General features: G+C 37.2%; 1 protein-coding gene across 2 annotated transcripts in view; it reads left to right on the top strand.

The window, feature by feature from the left end:
* Window positions 1-22720, top strand: part of Cep85l (centrosomal protein 85L) — a 116379-nt gene that overhangs the window by 73258 nt on the left and 20401 nt on the right. For both annotated transcript variants that reach the window (XM_075945851.1, XM_075945860.1), the window contains 5 exons: window positions 8563-8742; window positions 10797-10949; window positions 12114-12268; window positions 19977-20094; window positions 20532-20582. In XM_075945851.1, coding sequence (XP_075801966.1) covers window positions 8563-8742; window positions 10797-10949; window positions 12114-12268; window positions 19977-20094; window positions 20532-20582 — 657 coding nt within the window. The remainder of the gene's footprint in view (window positions 1-8562; window positions 8743-10796; window positions 10950-12113; window positions 12269-19976; window positions 20095-20531; window positions 20583-22720) is intronic.

Genomic DNA, 22720 nt, shown 5'->3' with positions numbered 1-22720 from the left:
GAGGGCCTGCTTTTGGTCCCAGCCACCCTGCTAGCTTACACCCCAGAAATAACCACACAGACTGTATTAATTAAATTACTGCCTGGCCCATTATTTCTAGCCTCTTATTGGCTAACTCTCACATACTAGTTTAACCCATCTCCATTAATGTGTACCACCACTTGACTATGGCTTACCGGCATGAGTCTAACCAGTGTCCATCTTGGGTAGGAGAACCATGGCGTCTGCCATGCTGCCCTTCTTCCCAGAATTCTGTTCTGTCATCCCTTTCTACCTGAGTTCCGCCCTATCAACTAGGCCAAGGCAGTTTCTTTAGTAACCATGAAAGCAACACAAATACAGAAGGACCTCCTACACCAGTTTTGAAATAACAGTGAATTTGCATAGTTCATGTTTGTAAAAGGTGCTCAACTACTTTCTTCCTTTGTCCTTTTCACACCCTGTCCCCCATGCACACAGAATAAGCTGTCATCAGTCCCTGGGGTATCGCTCCACAGTTGATGTGTACCGTAGACAGATACAATGCATTTTAGTTCTTTATGTTTACAAAATGCTTAAAAATATGTACATTGTTTTATACCTGGTACCATTATTTATATAATATAGAATTATACAAAATATACTAATTACTTCTATATCATTTTACCTAAACTACTCCACTTTTGTTTTGTGGCTGTATGATTTTCTATTTCATAATTTATTCAACCATCTCTTACTCATGAAAATTAAAGTTTGCCATTTTGGTATATTATAAATGATGTTGCAAAGAGTAACTTTTTATAAATATAGTTTTGTTCCCACATAATCTCTCTAGCTAAAGTTCTGAGAAATGATGTTTCTGTTACATATATTCGTATGTGTATGTTTAAATGGAGACTCTGCATATGGCTTACTTTTTCTAGCATGATGTTCTCATTTCATCCATTTTTCTACAAATAACAGTTTCATTTTCTTTCGAGCTGAACAAAACTCCATCTTGTATACATGCATTTCCTTGTTCATCTGTTGATTGATATTTAGCTTAGTCTCATATTTTGACTATGGCAAGTAGTGCAGCCATAACCATGGGCATAAAATGTCTCTGGTATGCTTAGCTTCCTTCCTGCTGGGGTGGTAGTGCTAGATCATATGTCAATACTGTTTTTACTTTTTTGGAGAACCTCCAAACTGTTTTCATTGTGGCTGCACCTGTTTGCATCCCCACCACTGTGCTTAATGGGTCTTCTTTCCCAGCCTTGCTGGCTTTTTAAAAAGTGTTAGCCATTCTGATTGGAGTGAGATAGAATTTCATTGTATGCTTTTCCTGACAACGAAGGTTTTGATCATTTATTCAAGTATTTATTAGTCATTGTATTTTTCTTTTGAAAACTGATCATTTGCTCATTTATTAATTGGTAAATTTGTTGTAATTTTGTTGTTTTATTTTATTTTGATTTTTTTTAGTTTCTTTTAAACTCTATGTGTAAATTTATTGTTGTATGTCTAGTTGCCAAAGACTTTGCTGCTGAAAATTCTGTTTCATATTTTCTTTGTCAGTTTCTACAATTGTTTCCTGAGCTGTTGGCATCCTTTTCAAAAGCTCTTGCCTGTGCTTATGTCTTTGGGTGCTTTTATTTTTTTAGCATTTATTTGCTAGTGTGTGTATATGTGTGCCCCTGTGAGTATGTGTGGTCAGAGGACAAGTTGTAGGAGCAGGTTTTCTCATACTGTGGTGTGGAGAATCAAACTCAGGTTAAAACATGGCAGTAAGCACCCTTTCCTATTGAGCCTTTCGCCAGCCCCATCTCTAAGTTTCAGAGTTTCAGGTGTGACATTAAGGCTTGAATCCATATTTTAATTCATTTATATTTAAATCGAGAGGCACATACCCAGTACAGTTTGGTGTAAGTAAAATCCAAGTCTTTTAGCACCATTTTGTTGAAAAGTCTCTTTTGTTCAACCTATGTTTTTGTTACCCTTGTCAAAAGTTGGGTGGCCGTAGCTATGTGTATTTATTCTTGTATTTATTCATTTTATCTTGTACACATGTTTGTGTGCTGTAGTAATAAGGAGCGGCGGCGGGGCTGCGTCCCCAACACCCCAGCCGCCTGCCCGGCTAGCTTATGCCCCGAAATAATTACACAGACACTGTATTCTTTTAATCACTGCTCCTTATCATATCCGTTCTGGTTCCATTTGGCAGTCCATATAATGAAATGTGTGTCTGTACTTAGCTCCTTTACAGTCAAAAATTTTAAAGAAAACACAATGTACATAATCCAGACTCTCTGTGAATTTTCCATTTTTACATAGCTTATTATTCTTTATTTCTTTTAATCTCTTAACTATCTGTACTCTGTCTCTTTAAAGACTTTTTTTTAATCATCAACTTTATTCTCTATATTCTTTTTCTTCTCTCTCTCAAGCCTACGTACATTCATCGAACAGTGTGACTCATTTAGTGGTCTGAATCTGTCCTATTGTGAATCTACAATATTTTACTATCCAGGAGCACTTTTGATTTGCGCCTTTAAATCACTAGGCGCTTAAGAATCTAAGCTGTGACATTCCTAAGTTAACTTTTTGCTTTTTGAGCGTAATATCTGTAGACCAGGCTGTCTTTGAACTCTCAGAGATCCGCCTGTCTCTGCCTCCCAGGCATTGGGATTAAAGGTGTTTGCTACTACACCTTGAACTCACAGAGATCTGTTCGTCTCTGCCTTCTAGGCACTGGGATTAAAGGCGTGTGCTACCACACCTTGAAGTCACAGAGGTTTATTTTAAGAATTTTAACTTTTAGTCTGCATATATTTTAACACTGTAAATCATTTAAAATTTTTCTTTGTCTTTGACGCTCTCTTTACTGTATCTTTCTCTGTTTCTGACCACAAGAGCCTTTAATTTACCAAGCAATCTCAGTAGGACTAAAGCCGTGGCTTTGACGGCTGGAACCAGCCCATTCCTTAGCTTTCCAGCCTCATGGCGGATATACAGGCTGCAGCCGTGTTTGTAGCCACACCTCTATGGTGTTTCAAGGTCCCTGCCAGCCAGCGAGCTACAACAGACAACACTCAAATCCTCTCTCTGTAGCCGGCCCTCCTGCCTCAAACAGTCAGAGTTTGCCCTGGCAGGATGGCCCAGAAAGCTGGCATTTTAAATGGCGCAGCTTTTTTCCTGCTACGGCTGAAAACCGAAAAGCATGTGTTCAGCTTTTCGTCAACACCATTTAAGTGTTGGCAGGACCTCTTAATGAGCTGCAGGCTTTGCAGCTAAAGCTGAGTCAGGAGCCTCTCTTAGATGAGGCGCTTGCTTGCCTCTGGCAAGCAGAGTAGACCAGAGAAATTGTCACAATCAAGAAAACATGCTTTACTCTTTCCCAAGCTTTCTCAGGCTTTCTGTGGACTCAGTTAGCCCCACGTTGGGCGTCATTTGTAGTAATATGGGCAGTGGGGGCTGCGTCCCCAACACCCCAGCCGCCTGCTCCGGCTAGCTTATTCCCCGAAATAATTACACAGACACTGTATTCATTTAAACACTGCTTGGCTCATTTCTACCTAGCATCTTCTAGGCTAACTCTCCCACCTGGACTAGCCCATTTCTTATCATCTGTATAGCACCGGTCTTACCGGGAGGATTCTAGCCTAAGTCCATCCTGGGTCGGAGCTTCATAGCGTGCGTCTTCCCTGGAGCAGGTAGCATGGCGTCTCTCCTACATCTGCTCCGGAGAGGAGAGCTGTCGAGTCTGACCACACTTCCTCTTCCTCCCAGCGTTCTGTTCTGTTTACTCCTCCCACCTAAGGGTGGGCCTATCAAATGGGCCTAGCAGTTTCTTTATTGCTTAACCAATGAAATCAACAGATTGATACATGACACTCCCCCATCAGTGTGCCAATATCAAGGTACTTTTATTACTATGGATCTGTAGTATGACTTGAGATTAGCTCTCATGGGTCCTTTGACATTGCCCTTTCTATTTAGGATTGTTTTTTCCTATTCAGGATATTTAGTGCTTTCTTACACCATGTCCTTTTTTCTTAGTTTTGTGAAGAATGATAGGATTTTGTTTATTTTTTTGTTTTTTCTAGGCAGGGTTTCATTGTGTGGCTCTGTCTCTCCTGGAACTCATTCTGTAGACCAGGCTGGCCACAAACTTACAGAGATCCACCTGCCTCTGCCTCCTCTGTACTGGGATTAAAGACTTGTACCACCACTGTTCAGCAAGAATTTTTTCCTCTTAAATTAAGGATTGTTAAATGTGTCTCAGTTAGGGTTTCTATTGCTATGAAAAGACACTATGACCAAGGCAACTCTCATAAAGAAAACATTTAGTTAGGGTTGCTTGCTTACAATTTCAGAGGTTCAGTCTATTAATCATCATTACAGGGAGCATGGCGACTTTCAGGCAGGTGTGGTGCTTGGGTCGTCGCTGAAAGTCCTACATCTTACAGGCAACTGGAAGTTGACTGAGATACTGGGCAGTGTCCTGAGCATAGCAAACCTCAAAGCATGCTCCCACAGTGACACACTTTCTCCAACAAAGCCATACCCTCTCCAAAAATGCCATACCTCCTAAGAGTGCCACTCAGTATGTGATTATGAGGACCAATTACACTCAAACTACCACAGCTGGTGTCTTCAGTTTCTTATGTGTTTTAACAGATATTTTTGTTTGGTTGGTTTTTGAGACTGTGGTACAGATATACCATTGGGAATCAGTTCCACATAATCTTGGTAAAGGACTATGACTTGGGAATAAAATTGTGAATAAGCCTAGTCTGTATAATCCAGTGGGAATATAGATGTAGCATTGCTGATGTCTTAAACCTTATAGGGCCATTGTTGTCAATTATTTCTCTCCCTTTTAAGTCTTTTTCTTAAAACTCACTTGCATATTTTTCTATATATACTTTATAATAGACCTATTTATTTCCCAAAGAAAAATCCTTTTTATTGGGATTAAAAAGAGAGAAATGAACATTTCCTTGAGATAGTTCTTCTGTTTGTGGAATTATTTTTGTTATTTGTTGTTAAGGTCTTTATTCCTAGATGTCAAAAACTCATTTGAAGTGAATTTTTTTCTTTCATTGTACCCTCAAATGGGTTTGTTTTTTGTAAAATTTAAATTAGACATTGAAATCAGAAAATACTAAAAACCAAGTAGATATATAAGACTTAATGCAAGTTAAGAGCATTTAAAATAGTGATCTAGATAGCTTTTTTTAAAAAAAAAACTTTAATTACACATATATCATATTTTATTACTGCATACTCTGCTTTGATTTCAATTACAAAACAGCAGTTCCATGTGGGCTAGTGCTAAGATTGATAGTGTAGTTATGTGAAAATAGTATTCTTGTGTTAAATAGCTAGCATAATTTGCTTTGAAAACAGAATTTTTGGTAGAACCATTCAATATTTCCTTATAGCTTTATTCTTAATAAATATTACTCTTGGGTTATGTATACAATTATTGTATTACCAAAAGCATGTTTTTGAGAAAATGTCTGAACTGTGTGTGAGGCCAGTAGATGGCTCCCTGAGTCCGTGGTTCAGTGATTACTTTTGTGGTTCTTGCCTGTCTTGTGAGGTCTAGATCAGCACAGATGGTTGAGATTCTCTTCCACCTTTCTTTCCTTTGTTATTTTTGAAAATTTTATATTGTGTGTGAGGTCCATTTGGCGGTTAGTTTAGGGAATTATGGTTTATGTTTTAGAATGCTCTGATTATGTATTCAGCTTCTTTAGTAAAGGTCTCTAGGTTTCTTTTATATGTGAGTTTTGGCAGGTATTGTTCCGTTTCATTGAGTTTATAAAGTTTCCTGGGATCGGAGGAATTCTCTTATGGTTCTTCTTTTGTGTCTGACATTAGCAATGTTGGCTTTCTTTCACATTCTTATCTTAGCTTACCTAAAGAATTTCTGATTTTTATTGCTGTTAATAAATGGTCAACTTTTGTTTTGTTGAATTTTCTGTATCTTATTTTTAATTTCATTGATTTTTTTGCTCTATTTTTTGTTTGCTTTGGGTTCAATTTTACCTACTTTTTCTAGTTTACTAGAATTGGAGACATAGATGAATTTTAGATCCTTATATAAAACATATTCAGTGGTATAGATAGCCTCAAAGCACCAATTTATTTAGATCTCACAAATTTTCAGTTATTTTGAGTTGCTGTTTTTAAATTTTTCCTTTAGAGTTCCTCTTTAAGCAATGCTTTGTTTTGGAATGTCCCAGGTTTTGTGTGTGTGTGTTTGAATTCTAGTTTACTTTACCTGTGGTCTGAAGGCAGGTGTCTGATGAGTTTTAAGCTTTTAAGATATGATTTATGAACTAGAATGCTGTTTTCCTGGTGACTGAAAGGAAATTGAGAAGTGTGTGTTGCAGCTAAGGAATCAGTAGTCCAGATGTCAGTTCATCTGGCTCCTTGATGGCCGGTGAGAGCAAGTGTGTCCCCATTGATATTCTGCCTTTTGTGGCACGGCATTCCTGATGAGCTGTCGAAAGTTCAGTAACTGTAGTTGTTATACATATTTCTTCTTGTAGGTCTGTCACCCCACTTCAAATATTTTGATACTCTTTTATGCTGTTAAAGACTATTTTGTATAATTAATAAGGATTTCTCATAGAAGATACATAGGGATCTTGTTCTTTGATCCACTCTGACAATCTCTGTCTTTACGTTGGTGTACTTTAACCAGGGGTTTTCATAGTGACCATGGGTATAGTTGATTTAATAGCTATCAAATGTGTAATTCTTGTTCTGTGTTACCATGTTTTGATGTAACACAGTTTTTCTCTTTTGTCATTTTAATTAACATTTTATATGAATATTTTCTTTCTATTTCAATAACTTTTCTTAAAATGTTTGCCCTAGACTGTGCACATACATTTGCAATTACTCTTAAGGCTAGTGCCCTGATATGCCTAGGTTGGTGTAACGTTGACAAAAACAAACCACCACAGCAGAATTCACCTATTTTTAAAGAAATGTCTCAAAGTCACTACCTACCCCCTTTTATTCATTTTTCCAGTGATATCTTCATTTTCCTTTTCCCACACTTTCTTTATCCATTCTTCCATTGAGGGGCGTCTAGGTTGTTTCCAGGTTCTGGCTATTACAAATAATGCTGCTATGAACATAGTTGATCAAATGCTTTTGTAGTATGTTTGGGCATCTCTTGGGTATATTCCCAAGAGTGGTATTGCTGGATCCTGAGGTAGGTTGACTCCCAGTTTCCTGAGAAACCACCACACTGATTTCCAAAGTGGCTGCACAAGTTTGCATTCACACCAGCAATGGATAAATGTTCCCCTTTCTCCATATCCTCTCCAGCATAGGTTATCATTGGTGTTTTTGATTTTAGCCTTTCTGACAGGTGTAAGATGGTATCTCAAAGTTGTTTTGACTTGCATTTCCCTGATAGCTAAGGAAGTTGAACATGTCCTTAAGTATCTTTTGGCCATTTGAACTTCTTCTGTTGAGAATTCTCTGTTCAGATCCGTACCCCATTTTTTAATTAGGTTATTTAGAATTTTAATGTCTAGTTTCTTGAGTCTTTTATATATTTTGGAGATCAGACCTTTGTCTGATGTGGGGTTGGTGAAGATCTTCTCCCATTCAGTAGGTTGCCTTTTTGTCTTAATGACAGTGTCCTTTGCTTTATAGAAGCTTCTCAGTTTCAGGAGGTCCCATTTATTCATTGTTGCTCTTATTGTCTGTGCTACTGGGGTTATACGTAGGAATTGGTCTCCTGTGCCCATGTATTGCAGACTACTTTCCACTTTCTTTTCTATCAGGTTCAGTGTGGTTAGATTTATATTGAGGTCTTTGATCCATTTGCTCTTGACTTTTGTGCATGGTGATAGATATGGATCTATTTTCATTCTTCCACAGGTTGACAACCAGTTACACCAGCTTCCTTTTGTTAAAGATGCTTTCTATCTTCCATTGTTTAATTTTAGCTTCTTTGTCAAAAATTAGGTGTTCATAGGTTAGTGGATTTATATCCGGGTCTTTGATTTGATTCCATTGGTCAGCATCTCTGTTTTTATGCCAATACCAAGCTGTTTTCAATACTGTAGCTCTGTAATAGAGTTTGATGTCAGGGATAGTAATGCTTCCGGAAGTTCCTTTATTGTATAGGATTGTTTTGGCTATCCTGTTTTTTTTTTCCCCATACAAAGTTGATTATTGTTCTCACAAGGTCTGTGAAGAATTTTGTTGGGATTTTGATGGGGATTGTATTGAATCTATAGATTGCCTTTGGTAGAATTACCATTTTACTATGTTGATCCTACCTATCTAAGAGCATGGGAAATTCTTCTATTTTCTGGTATCCTCTTCAATTTCTTTCTTCAAAGCCTTAAAGTTTCTATTTTTTAGATGAGTAAATCAAGACTTAGTGATACTGATTTTCTTTAATCATGCTCTGTATATAGGAGACAGAAGAGGTAGGCTTTAGTTTGAGGACTGTCTGATTCTAGAGATTATAGGTTTTGCACTGTAGCCCCGTCCCATTTGTTTTTATTTGTTAAAGACAGGTAAACTTCTGAAGACTTACCTGCCATTATTTTTTCCCAATAGCCACAATATGAGAACAGTTCAGTCCAGACTCCATTTTCGGAGCAGTCATTGTCCCATCCCCAGCAAGAGGAACTTGAGCAAAAGCTAGCATCTACTGAGAAAGAAGTGTCACAGCTCAATGAGTTTCTTAAACAAAGAATAAACCAATTTAGTGAAGAGAAGAAGAAATTGGAGGAAAAGGTGAGTATCTTGTGTAAGATTGTGGTGGATCAACAGCTTTTTTTCAACAAACAATGATTGTTTGTAATTTGCCCGTTTCAAGTGCTCTATCAGGTTATACATTTATATTATAGTAATTAGTGCTATATGTACCAACTTTCAAAAATCTTGTGCTATCGTCAAAGATTTAAGGATCTTCTTGAGGCATAAAAGTCTTTATTATACTTTACTAATAGTGAAACTACTTAAAGCCAGATGTCTTCACCACTGCCTCTTCATTTTCCTTCTTCTCATTTCTTGTTGCTTGATCTCATTGACTATAAATTATTAGAATATTAAGTGAAGCCTATTGCTAAAAACTTGCCTTAAGCTATTAAGTTGGAGCCCCTTACCCTGAATAATACATATGTGGTTTTGTGTATCTCTAAAAGACGTGTGATCCACAAATGAGAGGAAATACTAAGTATTTTTCTTTCTGAGTCTAGCTTAATTTACTTAATGTGCTAATCTCTATTTGCATCTATTTTCCTTCAAATGACATAATCCCATTCTTTATGGCTGAATTAAATTTCATTTTACACACACACACACACACACACACACACACACACACACAAGCACATGCGCGAGAGAGGCAGGTGTGTGTGTGTGTGTGTGTGTGTGTGTGTGTGTGATATGTCTGTATGTATGTGTTAAAACATCATATTGTCTTCATCCATCTGTGGATTGACACCTAGGACGTTCCTGTATGTTGTCGTTGCGAATAATGCTATAATAAATGTGCAGGTTTTTCTGTGAGGTGTTGACTTAGAGTTGTTCAGATATATGCTCAGGAGCAGTTTAGGCTGGATGATATTGTAATTCCATTTTTAGTTTTATGGGTAACTACCATACTGATTTCCATAGTGGCTGGATTAATTTAAATTTTCTCCACTTCCCCCACATCCTCATCACTGGTCCTGTAATTTGTTTTCTTTATGGGAGCCTTTCTGAGCAGGGTGAGATCTAATCTCATTATAGTTTTAATTTGCATTTCCCTTATGTGTTAAGGATTTGAACCTTTTGTTTTCACATATTATCCATTTGGACTTCATCTTCTGACAATAGCCAGTTCATTCATTTCATTAGCCTTTGGGTTATGTGTCTTTTAATTGACCTTTGTTGTGAAGGACTTTTGTGAGTGTGAGATGTGCAAGCTAAAGTTAGGAGAGTCAAATGAATGTACAAAGTCTGAAGTTAAACCTGTACAGATTGGGTCTTTCTGAGGTTCTCTACTCTTGTTCTACAGTAAATGTTAACTTCACATAATACCTCAGTCCTAGAGTGGCCTCAGTAGTGAGTCACCTTTATATTAGAGTTTTAAGAAAGAAAATGTGGTACAAGTTCATTTATGGTACGATATAAAAATATTCTTGCTTGAAGTACATAAATTGACTCACTTAGCCTGTTAATCTGTTTTAAATATTTGGTAAATTCTCCTGGCTTTGTAAGTTGTTAGTAACAAAATAACTGATGTATCTGCTTTTCTTAGCTCATGTAAAGTGTTTTGACATAGCTTTGAAAAATGAGAAATTAGAATCTGTCCTCTAGAGAGGATTATTTGCTTTGATGATTTAAAAAATACTTGTAGCTTCATTTCTGTGTCTTTGTCTCTGTCTCTAATAATCTTTTAAGAGAGTTAAATTAATTAGTTTTAATATAATTTAACCTCAATACAGTTTTAGCATGAGCATCACATTATTGATGTGATAAAGATATAAATAGCATTATCCAAATTTATACATGTATAGATAGTAAAAATTTGATCATTAATGCCACATGACGTAGTACAATTTAAAAATGCCATCACTTGTAAAAGTAAACAAATATCTTCCAGATTATTTCAGAGCTATAAAAGTTTCAAGGGAAAAAAATCTTAGAATAAAATAAGGCAGATCTTAACTCAGCTGATGATGTTTACTGTAATCTGATACTCATTGATAAATTTAGTGATACCCAGGAATGGAACACTGATTTTGTAATTTTTAGTAACTCAAAACAATAAATAATTGAGGATTCATAATGTTTTCCTTTAGCTGAAAACCAGAGATAGATACATCAACAGCCTGAAAAAGAAATGCCAGAAGGAAGCTGAGCAAAACAAAGAAAAGCAGAGAAGAATTGAGACATTGGAAAAGTACCTGGCCGATCTTCCAACTCTAGATGATGTACAGAGTCAGAGTCTACAGGTAACGTGGTCACACATGCACCTTTGAAATGTTTGCAACATGTTTTAGAAACTAGCTACTTAGAAATTACATACTCAATTGCTGCTCCTGAGATAAGTAGATTCTAAAACTATTCAAAGAGTAAGTAGATCTCTCTTCTGTTGTTCTTTGCTGTCTGCGAGAAGCAGTTGTTGTAAGAGTCCTTCTGGCCTCTGCCTCCTAGATGACCGCAGTGCTGCTTCTCTCTTCTAGCACAAGCAATGAGCATTTGTCAGTTTCTCGCGGAAGTAAAAATATCTCCAGCTGAGAATTGTTTACATAATTTTAGGATGCATATAGACAGAAAATTAGTTTAAGAATTATGAAAGTAAGAGAGATTAAATATAGGGAGGCACTAAAGGACCGTAGGAGATAACATGAGCAGGAGGAGGCAGGAGTAACAATGCCTGACACCCATTAGGATAGCCACTACCAAGATTCATGGTGTTCAAAGACCCTATTTATGACAGTCATTTACAAGAATCAAAATACAGAATCAAGAAGCTGTCCACAAATGGATGAATAGATATAAAATAGATAGTACACATAAATAGAATGGAATATTGTTGGGTCTTATAAAGGAAGGAAATTCTGATATACTCTTCAGCATGGATAAACCTGGAGATCATTTTATAATAAAGTAAGAATAGTAAAATAAGCCAGTCATAACTAGGCAATATTATATGATTATATTATATGAGATTCAAAAGCAATTAAATTACAGAGACATAGAAAGTAGTGTTGCAGGATACCATGGAGTGGGGTAAATAGAGATTGCAAAGAAATTTGAATGGGTCCAGTTCTAAGAATTGTCACGATGACAGTCTGGATGTACCCAATCATTAAGAGTCATACATCCAAACATGGTTATATTATGATGTTAATTTTATGTTTTTTATGTTTTACCACACTTAGACATTTTAAAAATTATGGACCTTTCTATGTTCCAGAAAATGTTACTCAGTTTTCTGCTTCATAATCCGTCTCCCAGTTCTTTCAAATAAAGGAAGAAGCAGTGTGAAGTTCTTTAGATAAAATATTGGATGACTATAAGCAATAAGTCTATTTAACTCTGAGAAGAGTAGTAATTTAATGGCAGTATATTTAGTATTGCATGCAATTCAAACTGTAAATATTTTTCCTTAGCTGCAAGTTCTTGAAGAAAAAAACAAGAATTTGCAAGAGACTTTGATAGACACAGAGAAAAAGCTTGAGGAGATTAAGAAGCAATGTCAAGAGAAAGAGATACAGCTCCTGTGCCAGAAGAAGAAGGAAAAGGAGCTGGTGACTTCTGTGCAGAGGTAGGGGACCTGCTATGGCTTCATGCTCTTCAGCTTGCCACCACCATCATAAAGTGTGTTCTACGTAAGCAGTACAACTGAATCTACAGCAGTGGTAGAGCACACTTCTTACCTGAGTATCTGCCTTAGAAAGGCGCTATATGAATTCATCAAAGCTAATGGATTCAGTTGTAATTTGATATTTTGAAGCATTATAGGGGCATCTTGCCAAAATATCATTGCAAACTCTTTAGTTGAAGGTTTTATCAAAACAAGCAAAAATTCTAAGCAGCAGAAAATAACCTGTAGGCCAGGCAGTGGTGGAGCATACCTTTAATTCCAGCATTCAGTAGGCAGAGGCAGGTGGATCTCTGTGACAGGTCCCAAAGATACAGAGAAACCCTGTCTCCAAAAAAAAAAAGAAAAGAAAGAAAGAAAACAAAACAGAGAGAGAGAGAGAGAGAGAGAGAGAGAGAGAGAGAGAGAGAGAGGAGAGAGAGAGAGAAGAAAATAACCTGGAAAACACACTGCACTCCTTCCTGGAGAGTGCACCGAAGGTGACTGATGGGCTGTTTTCATCTCACTGTGAGTGGCAGATTTTCATGTGCTTTCCAGATCCACCTGCACATCTCGCCTCATTTCACACTTTGAAATCCGAGTCTCCAGTGACCAGCATTTGTTGGTCTGCTCAGCTTGTGCTCAGACTTGGGAATTTTTTTTTATAAACCTAGAAAACTAATACATGTATAAATTCATATTATTTTTATAACCTTTAAATCTTGTTACCAATCATGAATAGATTGAACTATCTGAAAGAGCCAAATAATAAAGCAGCAAAAATCCTGAATGTGAGAAATCCAGTCTTCATGAGTATGTTAATACTGCTTTACTCTCTAGTTTTTAAACATGAAATTTACTCAGTTTATTGTTTACTCTGAGGTTTCAGTATAGTAAATGCTCTGATTTCTGTTTTTTTTTTAAACAGAAAAGTTCTTTTTTTAAGGTTTGTTCGTTTATTTATTTATTGTGTTTACAGTGTTCTGTCTACATGCTTGCCTGCAGGCCAGAAGAGGGCACTAGATTCCATTATAGATGGCTGTGAGCCACAATGTGGTTGCTGGGAATTGAACTCAGGACCTCTGGAAGAATAGCCAGTGCTCTTAACTGCTGAGCATTTTCTCCAGCCTCCTGATTTCTGTTCTTGATATCAGTTCCCAAAACTGTCACAATTTTGAGTTTACATTTTTTCCTAGTGTTTTTCTTTCTCACACTTTAATTATTTTATTTTTTTAAAACAATCTTTCTGTTTTGTTTTGTTTTACATACCAAACCTAATTTCCTCTCCCCTCCTTCCACTTCTCCTACCTCCCCCGTCCCATCCACTCCTCAGAGAGGGTGAGACCTCCCATGGGAGTCAACAAAGTCTGTCACATCACTTGAGGCAGAATCAAGCCCCCTCTCCCCCATCTAGGCTGAGCAGGGTATCCCTCCATAGGGAATGAGCTCCAAAGAGCCAGTTCATGTACTAGGGATAAATACCGGTTCCACTGCCAGTGACCCCATGAACTGCCCAAGCCACACAACTGTCATCCACATTCAAAGGGCCTGGTTTAGTTTGGTCCTATGCAGTTCCCCAGCTGTCAGTCTGAAAACCGTGAGCTCCCACTAGCTCTGGTCAGCTGTTCTATGGGATTCCCCATCGTGGTCTTGACCACTTGCTCATATTAGCACTCCTCCTTCTTTACTACTGGACTCGAGGAACTCAGCCCAGTGCTTGGCTGTGGCTCCCAGAATCTGCTTCCATCAGTTATAGGATGAAGATTCTGAGGGATCTTGAAGGTTGAGTTGTGGGGATATCAGAGAAGGAGAGCAAGAAAAGAGACATCTTGATAGAGGGAGTCATTATGGGGCTAATGAGAAACGTGGCACTAGGGAAATTCCCAGGAATTCACAAGAATGACCCCAGCTAAGAATCTAAGCAATAATGGAGAGGGTGCCTGAACGGCCCTTCCCCTCAGATTGATGACTACCTTAATTGTCATCATCTTAATATTTTTGGTTTTTTTTTTGTTTCTTTTTGTTGTTGTTGTTGTTGAGACGGGGTTTCTTTTTATGAATCCATAATTTACACCAACTTTGTAGTCTTAAAAAAACTTCCCGATTTTCACTAATTTAAACATTTATCCTTGTTGACAACAATAAAAATAGTGCGTGAGTTCTGTTTTGTAGGCCACTGTGGTTGAAGAAACAAAACTGTGGTGCTTGGAGGCTTCATAGCAATTCTGGAAGATTACTGAGTGCCGTTTTGTCCCACTGTTTTCTTTTGCAGATTGGTGTTATTTTCTGTGTTCTCTTTTGTTAGGTTTTATAGAACACTAAGCCACAAATGCTTGATTTGCAAAGATTAGTATGATGTATTTCAGAAAACATTTTCCACTTTAAATTTTATCTTGAGGCTGACAGAGATAATATCTTAGAAGATTCCTCTTGCTTTTTGGTAAAAGTTTATTTTTAGTTCTCCAGTATTTGTATTGACAGTGACATCACTTAATGTTGAGGGGTAGGAATTTTATTTACGTTACTTGGCTCTAGGATATTTCTTATATTTTGAAAGAACTTCATATGTATGTATGACTACAAATTATATTATTACATTTTATTTAATGTTTCTAATCTTTTGTTTTTTAATTTTAAGAAATTCATAAACTCAAAAAGCTTTTCATTAGAAATAAAAATGTAAAATATATAATAATTTATAAGTTAGTTTCACTTTTCAAAAGTTTTCTTACTTTTGGAAATGGCCTTTATGTAATCCAAATATGTATGCATGAAAGAAAATTTAGTATGGGCAGCAACATCATACAGTGTTCCTTATTGTTGGCTCTTTACATTTTAAAGATTTGTGTGTTCATGTGGGCCCATGTCTGTGTGGCAGCCAGGGGTCAACTTCTGGTATCATTCCTCTGGAGCTGTCCACCTTGATGTTTGAGGCAGTATTTCTCAGTGGTCAGAAACTTCCTAAGTAAACTAGACTTGCTTGTCAGTGAGGTTCAGGGTTCTGTCCGTTTCCACCTCTCCAGTGCTTACAAGCTATTCTGCTTTACTTGCTTTACTAACATGGGCTTCGGGGATAGAAGTCAGGTCTTTGGGCTTGTACAGGCTGAGTTACCTCCCCAAATGGAAGCATGTTTACTTTTTAAAGTGCATTTTATCCTCTTGTAATGCCATTGAGTACATGGAACATAGTGCCAACACCAAGATGGCAAAATATAATGCACTTGTAATTTGAAAAAGTAAATACTTCTTACAACAATTAACAATGTCTTACAAAGCAGTGCACCATATCAGGACCACATAAATGATTACTAATGTCATTAATTATAAATATACCTGCAGTCCTTATTCAGTCACCTAGTGTTACCAGTTCTTTTTCCACAAACTCAGTAGTATCATTTTTCTTATTGAAGAAGACAGCTTCAGATTGCTATAATACTTGAAAAAAAGAAAAACAAAATCAGAGTTATAAGAGAATTTTATTTTCAATCTTCTGCAGTTTGTTTATTTTGAGACAAGGTCTTACCATATGTAGCCTTGGTTGACCTAGGACTCACTGCTTAGCGCAGGGTGGCCCAGAACTCACAAGAGTTCTTCTATTCCAGCTTTCCGAGTACTAGGTTTCCAATTAGACGTTGCCATGCCTAGAAGATGTTGCAATTTTTGAGACTAATTCTTTTTTTTTCCTCTCCAGCTGTTATTGTTTGGTTTTGGTTTTTATTGTTAATGGCATGGTCTGCTTGTACCAATTACTAATCTTTCATTCTGATGGCTAACATCTTGTTTCCCTGTACTTTTACTTTTTTTTACTGAGAAAGTTTTTTTCCATACAATACATTTTGATCATGTTTTTTTTTCTTTTCCCCAGTTTCTAGTTTCCTTCCAGATTCTCCACTTGACTACATACACACACACACACACACACACACACGCACGCGCACGCGCACACGCACACGCACACACACACACACACACACACAGAAATCAAAATAAACAAGCTGCAGACCAGTAAGAAAAAAAATGCCCAGGGAAAGCAAAATGAGATGAGCCTAAAAGAATATCATTGAGTTTATATTGTGTTGCCAGCTATTCCTAGGCATGGGGTCTGTCCTTATGTGGGGTTGATATACCCAGTGAGACTGGGTTGGAAGAAACTGACATACTGTTAATATGTCAGAAGAACTTCCTTTGTCATAGGCAGCATGACAAACCTAAACTGGTGGCATGAAAAACCACATTCTTATGTTGTTGGGAGGCCACTTGTTTGTTCCTGACTGCTTAGCCCTGAAATAATCACACAGAAACTTTATTATTTAAAACATTGCTTGGCCCATTAGGTCAAGCTTTTTATTGGCTAACTCTTACATATTAATTTAACCCATTTCTAGTAATCTGTGTATTGCCATGAGGCTGTTGATTACCCAGTAAAGTTCTGGCATCTGTGTCTCCAGTGGAGCTACGACTTCTCCCTGACTTGACCTTTCTTTCTCTCAGTATTTAGCTTAGATTTCCCAGCCTACCTAAGTTCTGCCCTATCAACAGGCCAAGGCAGTTTCTTTATTCACCAATGATATTCACAGCATACAGAGGGGAAATCCCACATCACCTTCCCTTTTCTGTTTAAATAAAAATGAAGGTTTTAACTTTAGCACAGAAAAATTACATATAACAAAACAGGTATCATTCAAGAAGGACAGTTAGAATATTTTTATCTACTTTATCTTTTATCATAACTAAGGAAAACTGTAACTATAACTTCTTCAATTCCACCAAAGACTCCAGAAGCATATATTACCTAAGTAAACAGAAAGCACATTGTAAGCAACTTCCAAAATTCTAGAATTGACAGAAACATCTCGCTACCTGGACAGTCATCCAAAGTTCTTCTGTACCATTGGGACATCGATCTTCAGTCTAAAGTATATGGCATAATTTTCCATGAAGCAGGAAATTTCAAAGACAGTTCTGCTTGTATTGGCAGTTTGTCAGTCACTTTCTTCTGTGTCCTGCAGAATGTCTGGCAGACTCTTTTATAAAGCAGGAAGCCTGAAGGATGGTCTTAATTTCAGGCAAGTTCAGCAGTCATTTCTCTGTGGCTCCTGCATGTCCAGTTCATCAAGCAGCCCAGGCAAGAGCAGTTCCTTGCCCAAATGGCTGGCAAACTCTATAAGGAGCCTCTTTGATGCCCATCTTCCTCTTGACATAGATTGGTGCTGCCAGGAGCATATGTATCTCACTGTCATGAAATGTCCTAAATTCTTAAAACACTTTAAATGCCATATTCTGTAGTCTTTGAAAGATTTAAAGAATCCCTATCTATCTGAAATACATCTGTGTACATCTAGAAAATCTAACATGACTACAATCTTGACTATTATAGATGATTATCTATTAATTTATATTTCTTAATTATACATTACATTTAAAATAAGGTGGATAAACACAATACCTTAATCAAGATCAGAAAAACATATATACAGTATAGCAAAATTGACCTTAAATTTGTATCAATAAACCAAGATCCATACCAAATGCAAATCTCTATAGAATATCCCCCTTTAAATGTAAACAAACGTTTATAAACAATATTTGGGAATATGGGTGTAGTTCTGTCCACACTGCTTCCTGCTGATTGGGGGCACTGTTAATCAGGTCTTTCATGGTATATTCTGTGTGGTAGGTTCATCTCAGTCAGCAGTTGGGTGAAGTAATTTTTTAGGGGTGTTCATGGCCATCTTTCAGGTGGTCTTGGTTCATCAAACCATATCTTCTGTGGAAACAAAAGAAGAACTTCTTTTCCAAAGCAACATATTCTTAGACCCAAAATTTGAAATCAAGATACTTCTAAAGTATATATGTTGGTTTAGCTTAGCAGACTTTACAATGAAATGTCTCTCTGTACTTAGCTCCTTCACAGTCAAGAAATTCAAAGAAGACACAGTAATATACATAATACAAACTCTCTGTGAATTCACCATCTTTACATGGCTTATTTATTTTTATTTATAACTGTCTGTGTTGCGGGAGCTCCTTCTGCTCCTTCAGCCAACAGCCGCTGAGATACTAGCCCACTGGGGCGTGGTCTCTCTCCCTTTATAAAAGCAGCCACTTCCCTCTGCTCGCACTCTGGCTTCTGGCTCCGCTTCCGGTGAGTAGGCTCCATTCCTGATTGCGCAGAGGGCTGTTGTCTGGGACAGAGACAGAAGCCAGAGCGCGCGCAGAGGGAAGTGGCTGCTTTTTTAAATGGAGAGAGACCATGCCCCAGTGGGCCGGTATCTCAGTGGCTATTGGCTGAAAGAGCGGAAGGAGCTCCCGCAACATGTCTATATTCTTTTTATTCTCTCTTCCAAGCCTATGTACATTTTTCCAACAATGTGACCCATTTAGAGGTCTTTTATGTCTGAATGTATCCTATTGTGTATCTATAATTCTTTACTGTTCAGGAGCACTTCTTAAAATGCTAAACACTTCTCGTAAGCTGTGGCATTACTAGGGCAAATTTGGCACTTCCTGCTTGCCCCGCCCAGTCCAGCATGGCAGAGCTGCTCACCACCTCAAGAACCATGCACAGTGCCCCATCTCTAAGCACACAGCTGGTCCATGTTGCCACCAAGCAAGCCATAGCACATTGCTCACAAACCCCATTTAAATTCTTGGTCTTCTGAAAGAGCCAGAGATCATGCTGGTAGTGTGGCTCAGAAAGCCAGCATTTCAAAACAGCACAGCTATTTTTCTGCTACCCCTGAATCAGGAAAACCTCTTTGAAAGGAGCTACGGCACACCACCTGCAAAGAGCAAGAAGCTGTATTAAACTCTGCATTTTTGTTTCTAGAATTCCTTTCCAAACTCTCTCAGGTTTTAAGTAGATTTTAGTTAACCACATTGGCACCAATTTGTTGTTGGGAAGCCACTTGTTTGTTCCTAACTGCTCCAAAATAATCACATAGAAACCATATTACTTAAAACACTGCTTGGCCCATTAGGTCAAGCTTCTTATTGGCTAACTCTTACATATTAACTTAACCCATTTCTAGTAATCTGTGTATTGCCATGAGGCTGTGGCTTACCGGGCAAAGTTCCAGTGTCTGTGTCTCTGGTGCGGCTACATGGCTTCTCCCTGACTCCGCCTTTCTCTCTCTTAGCATTCAGTTTAGTTTTCCCTGCCTAACTAAGTTCTGCCCTATCAACAGGCCAAGGTAGTTTCTTTATTCACCAATGGTATTCACAGCATACAAAGGGGAATCCCTCATCATTCTTCTACATCCTTATTAATTCTGTTGATTTGGCAACAATAATCCCTATAACCAAACTTTCGCTATACTCAGAGAAAAGGCATGGACACATATCTACATTCTTAATCTCTTGACCCTACTTATCTTGGTCAAGTAATACTCTACTGAACTAATGTTAAAGTAATACTCATTTTGGGAAAAACGAAAAAACGGTTAGATTACAGAGTTCAGCTTCATGAGATAGACTTCAGTGGGACCTAGGGATGCCACATTGTAAGCATCCCCAACTCCAGATTTTCCATTTCTAAAATGATGGCCAGCCTCTGTCTAGTAATGATCTCTTCTTAGTTTTGTAAAATACATAGCTATTTGTATATTTTCTGCGAATCTTCATTGTTTGATTAAAAAAATAATTCTTCATGAAATTGTTTTCTTCTAAACAGCTTACAACAAAAAGTAGAAAAATGCCTTGAAGATGGAATACGCCTTCCCATGTTGGATGCGAAACAGCTCCAAAGTGAAAATGACAATCTCAGAGAGCAGAATGCGACTGCCAGTAAGGTTAGTAGACACAGAGCAGAGGTCACGTCTGTTCTTAGAGTTTTCATGTGATTTATAATTTTAGTGATATTTAATAGCTTATAAAATATTTAGTTTGCTTTGATTTAAAAAGAAGATAGCAGTTTAATATATTATAAATTATTTAAACTTAAATAAAAGTCAAAACAAAAGGAGACATTTTCTGATAAATTATTCAAAGTCTGTCTCAATGTTATTTTTATAAATAAAAAATTTCATTACAAATTACAGGAAAATATTTGCAGTTTTACTTATGGGTGGTCCAAGTCATCCTTGTGATTTGAAGGATATTTAACTATGAATGCTCTGTAAAATAAAGATATTATAAATAAACTTTTCTTTTTTGAATTTTCTTGAAGTATTGATGCTCTTTTAAAGTAATGAAAAAGATTCAGACCAATTCTTTTGCTGTGTTTTAGATAATAGAGAGCCAGCAGGATGAAATTAACAGAATGATTTTAGAAATTCAGGTAAGGAATGTTCTTCATGTATTTTAGTGTACCCATATGCTAATGTATTCTTATTGCCTCTATTACCTAAAAGTATAAAGTATATGAAAATATAATACTAATAGTACCTGAGAAAAGTTATAAATTTTTTAATATTAATCTGAGCAGAATCCATATTGTACATTTGTGCATTTATGAAAGACCAAAATTTACTAATGAATAAAATTCTGTTTGGTGAGCCAGTTCTCCCAAGGGGTACTAAGACTGTTTCCTCCTCTTTGCTGCTTTCTTCTATAATTGGCCATCGTCTCTCTCAGATGCTGAGAATGCGTTTGATTGAGGTCACCTGAGATCAATCATAAGAGAGAATGGAATGCTATTAGTCTAAGTATTTAGTTTTCATATACTAGTTCCATTCGGAAACATACTCCCAGCCCAACTCTGCCCATTATTTGTTCTTTTCCTCCACTGAATTTTCTTCAGAAGTCTGTAATGTTTTCTCCAGTATCCCCTTGGTCCTACTTAATACTGAGATCTCTAATATCACTCTGTCTCTTTTGTTTTGTTTGCTGATATTGCTTCCTCTACTGCCATTGTACTATAGTGCCTATACTAGTCAGTGGATGCTCACCAATTACAGAAATAAAGTAGGGTTGTTATTTGTGGAATACTTCTATTATGTATCCGTTAAACAATCAATTCTAAGTATGAAATCCCCACAATCTGTTTTTATAGTTCTTTCCTCCCTCCATATCCTGAACATGCCTACCATGTTTGTAAATATGCTCACAATACATCAGGAAATTTGAGTAAAAGCTGTAGTCCACTAAGTGCCTGTGCCCTTCCAAGACTGCCCATCTGCAAAACGTGCTCAGAGCATTATTTAATACAGCGTGGAAACATGTTATGTCCCCAGCCTTTACCTAGAACTGACAGTGCTCCTTTTAGTCTCCCTCTTCCTCTTAAGGACACTGTTGCTCTTTCTGTATCATCAAATGGTGAGGTGTTACAAGTTCATGTCTTTACATTTTACAGAGTTTTTTTTGAGAATGATGCTCTGGTGGTTCAGCTTGGGAGTTAGGACTTATCAAAATTCTGGATACATATGTACACTTTAAAAGTTTAGAAGCCAATCAATCTTTAATTCCTTTATTTTCTCTGTACTTAATGAAGCCCTTATCTATATGGTGGACACAGTTCTTAAATTTCATGAGTGAGCAAACCAAGTCTCAAGTCAGTCTGATGGTTTAGGTTGGGAGAATTGGAAATTAAACATCAAGTTCTATTTTGATTTTTATTATAAAAGTGCTGATTAAAGGCATAAGTATGACAGAGGGCAGTGACAGAGAGGGCTCCACATGAAAATGTGACCACGAAAGTTTTGTAAAGGAGGTAATATTTGAGCAGAGATACTAGTGAAGATAAGTAGGGAAAGCGTAGCACCTGCTAAGGAAAGGAAGCAGCAGATGCCTTGAGTTGTCCAGTGTGCCCAGTACCAGCAGGGAGGCTGTTCAGTAGGGGCGGGGACCATTGAAGCAATGAGATGAGTTGAAGGTGATGGAGGGAAGTAGCCTGGACACGATGATCCAGTGTTTAGATTTTACTCTATGAATAACAGAAAGCCATTGGACAGATTTTATTGAAGGATTTTTTAAGAATCATACATTCTAATTCTAACAATGCTTCCTTGGAGGTTCTAGCAGAGATCATAGTTACTTATCTACCTTAAGGGAGACAAAGGTCCTGTATGTAAAAGGTCATCCTTTTGATAGAATATGGATCAGTAAGGAAGGGAGGGCACCCACTCCCAGACTGACTTATGAGTCAATGAACTCTGGTAGTCATTGCATAACAATTAACATAGCCACAGCACCCTCATTGTCCCTACTGTCAATCAGAATTAAATGCATTCTCCTGTTTCCCATGTTAAATGATTTATCTATGATTTAAATAATGTTCAAGAATTTCTTGATGTGTTGATTCAAAAAGGTTAAGAACTGCATGTTTCTTCAGACAAAGCTTCTGTTCTTCTACAAATTAGAACTACAGAACTGTTAGGTGCTTCCAAAAAGTGGGTCTAACAAAGTTTTGTTAGATTTACAACAATCAATGCATGAATTTTTAAAAAGATTTATTTTTTTAAAGTTATTTGTATGTAG

The sequence above is a fragment of the Microtus pennsylvanicus genome, chromosome 1, assembly GCF_037038515.1.
Source record: "Microtus pennsylvanicus isolate mMicPen1 chromosome 1, mMicPen1.hap1, whole genome shotgun sequence".
NCBI lineage: Eukaryota > Metazoa > Chordata > Mammalia > Rodentia > Cricetidae > Microtus > Microtus pennsylvanicus.
Note: the sequence above shows the minus strand (reverse complement) of the source record. Positions and strands in the feature narration are given on the sequence as shown.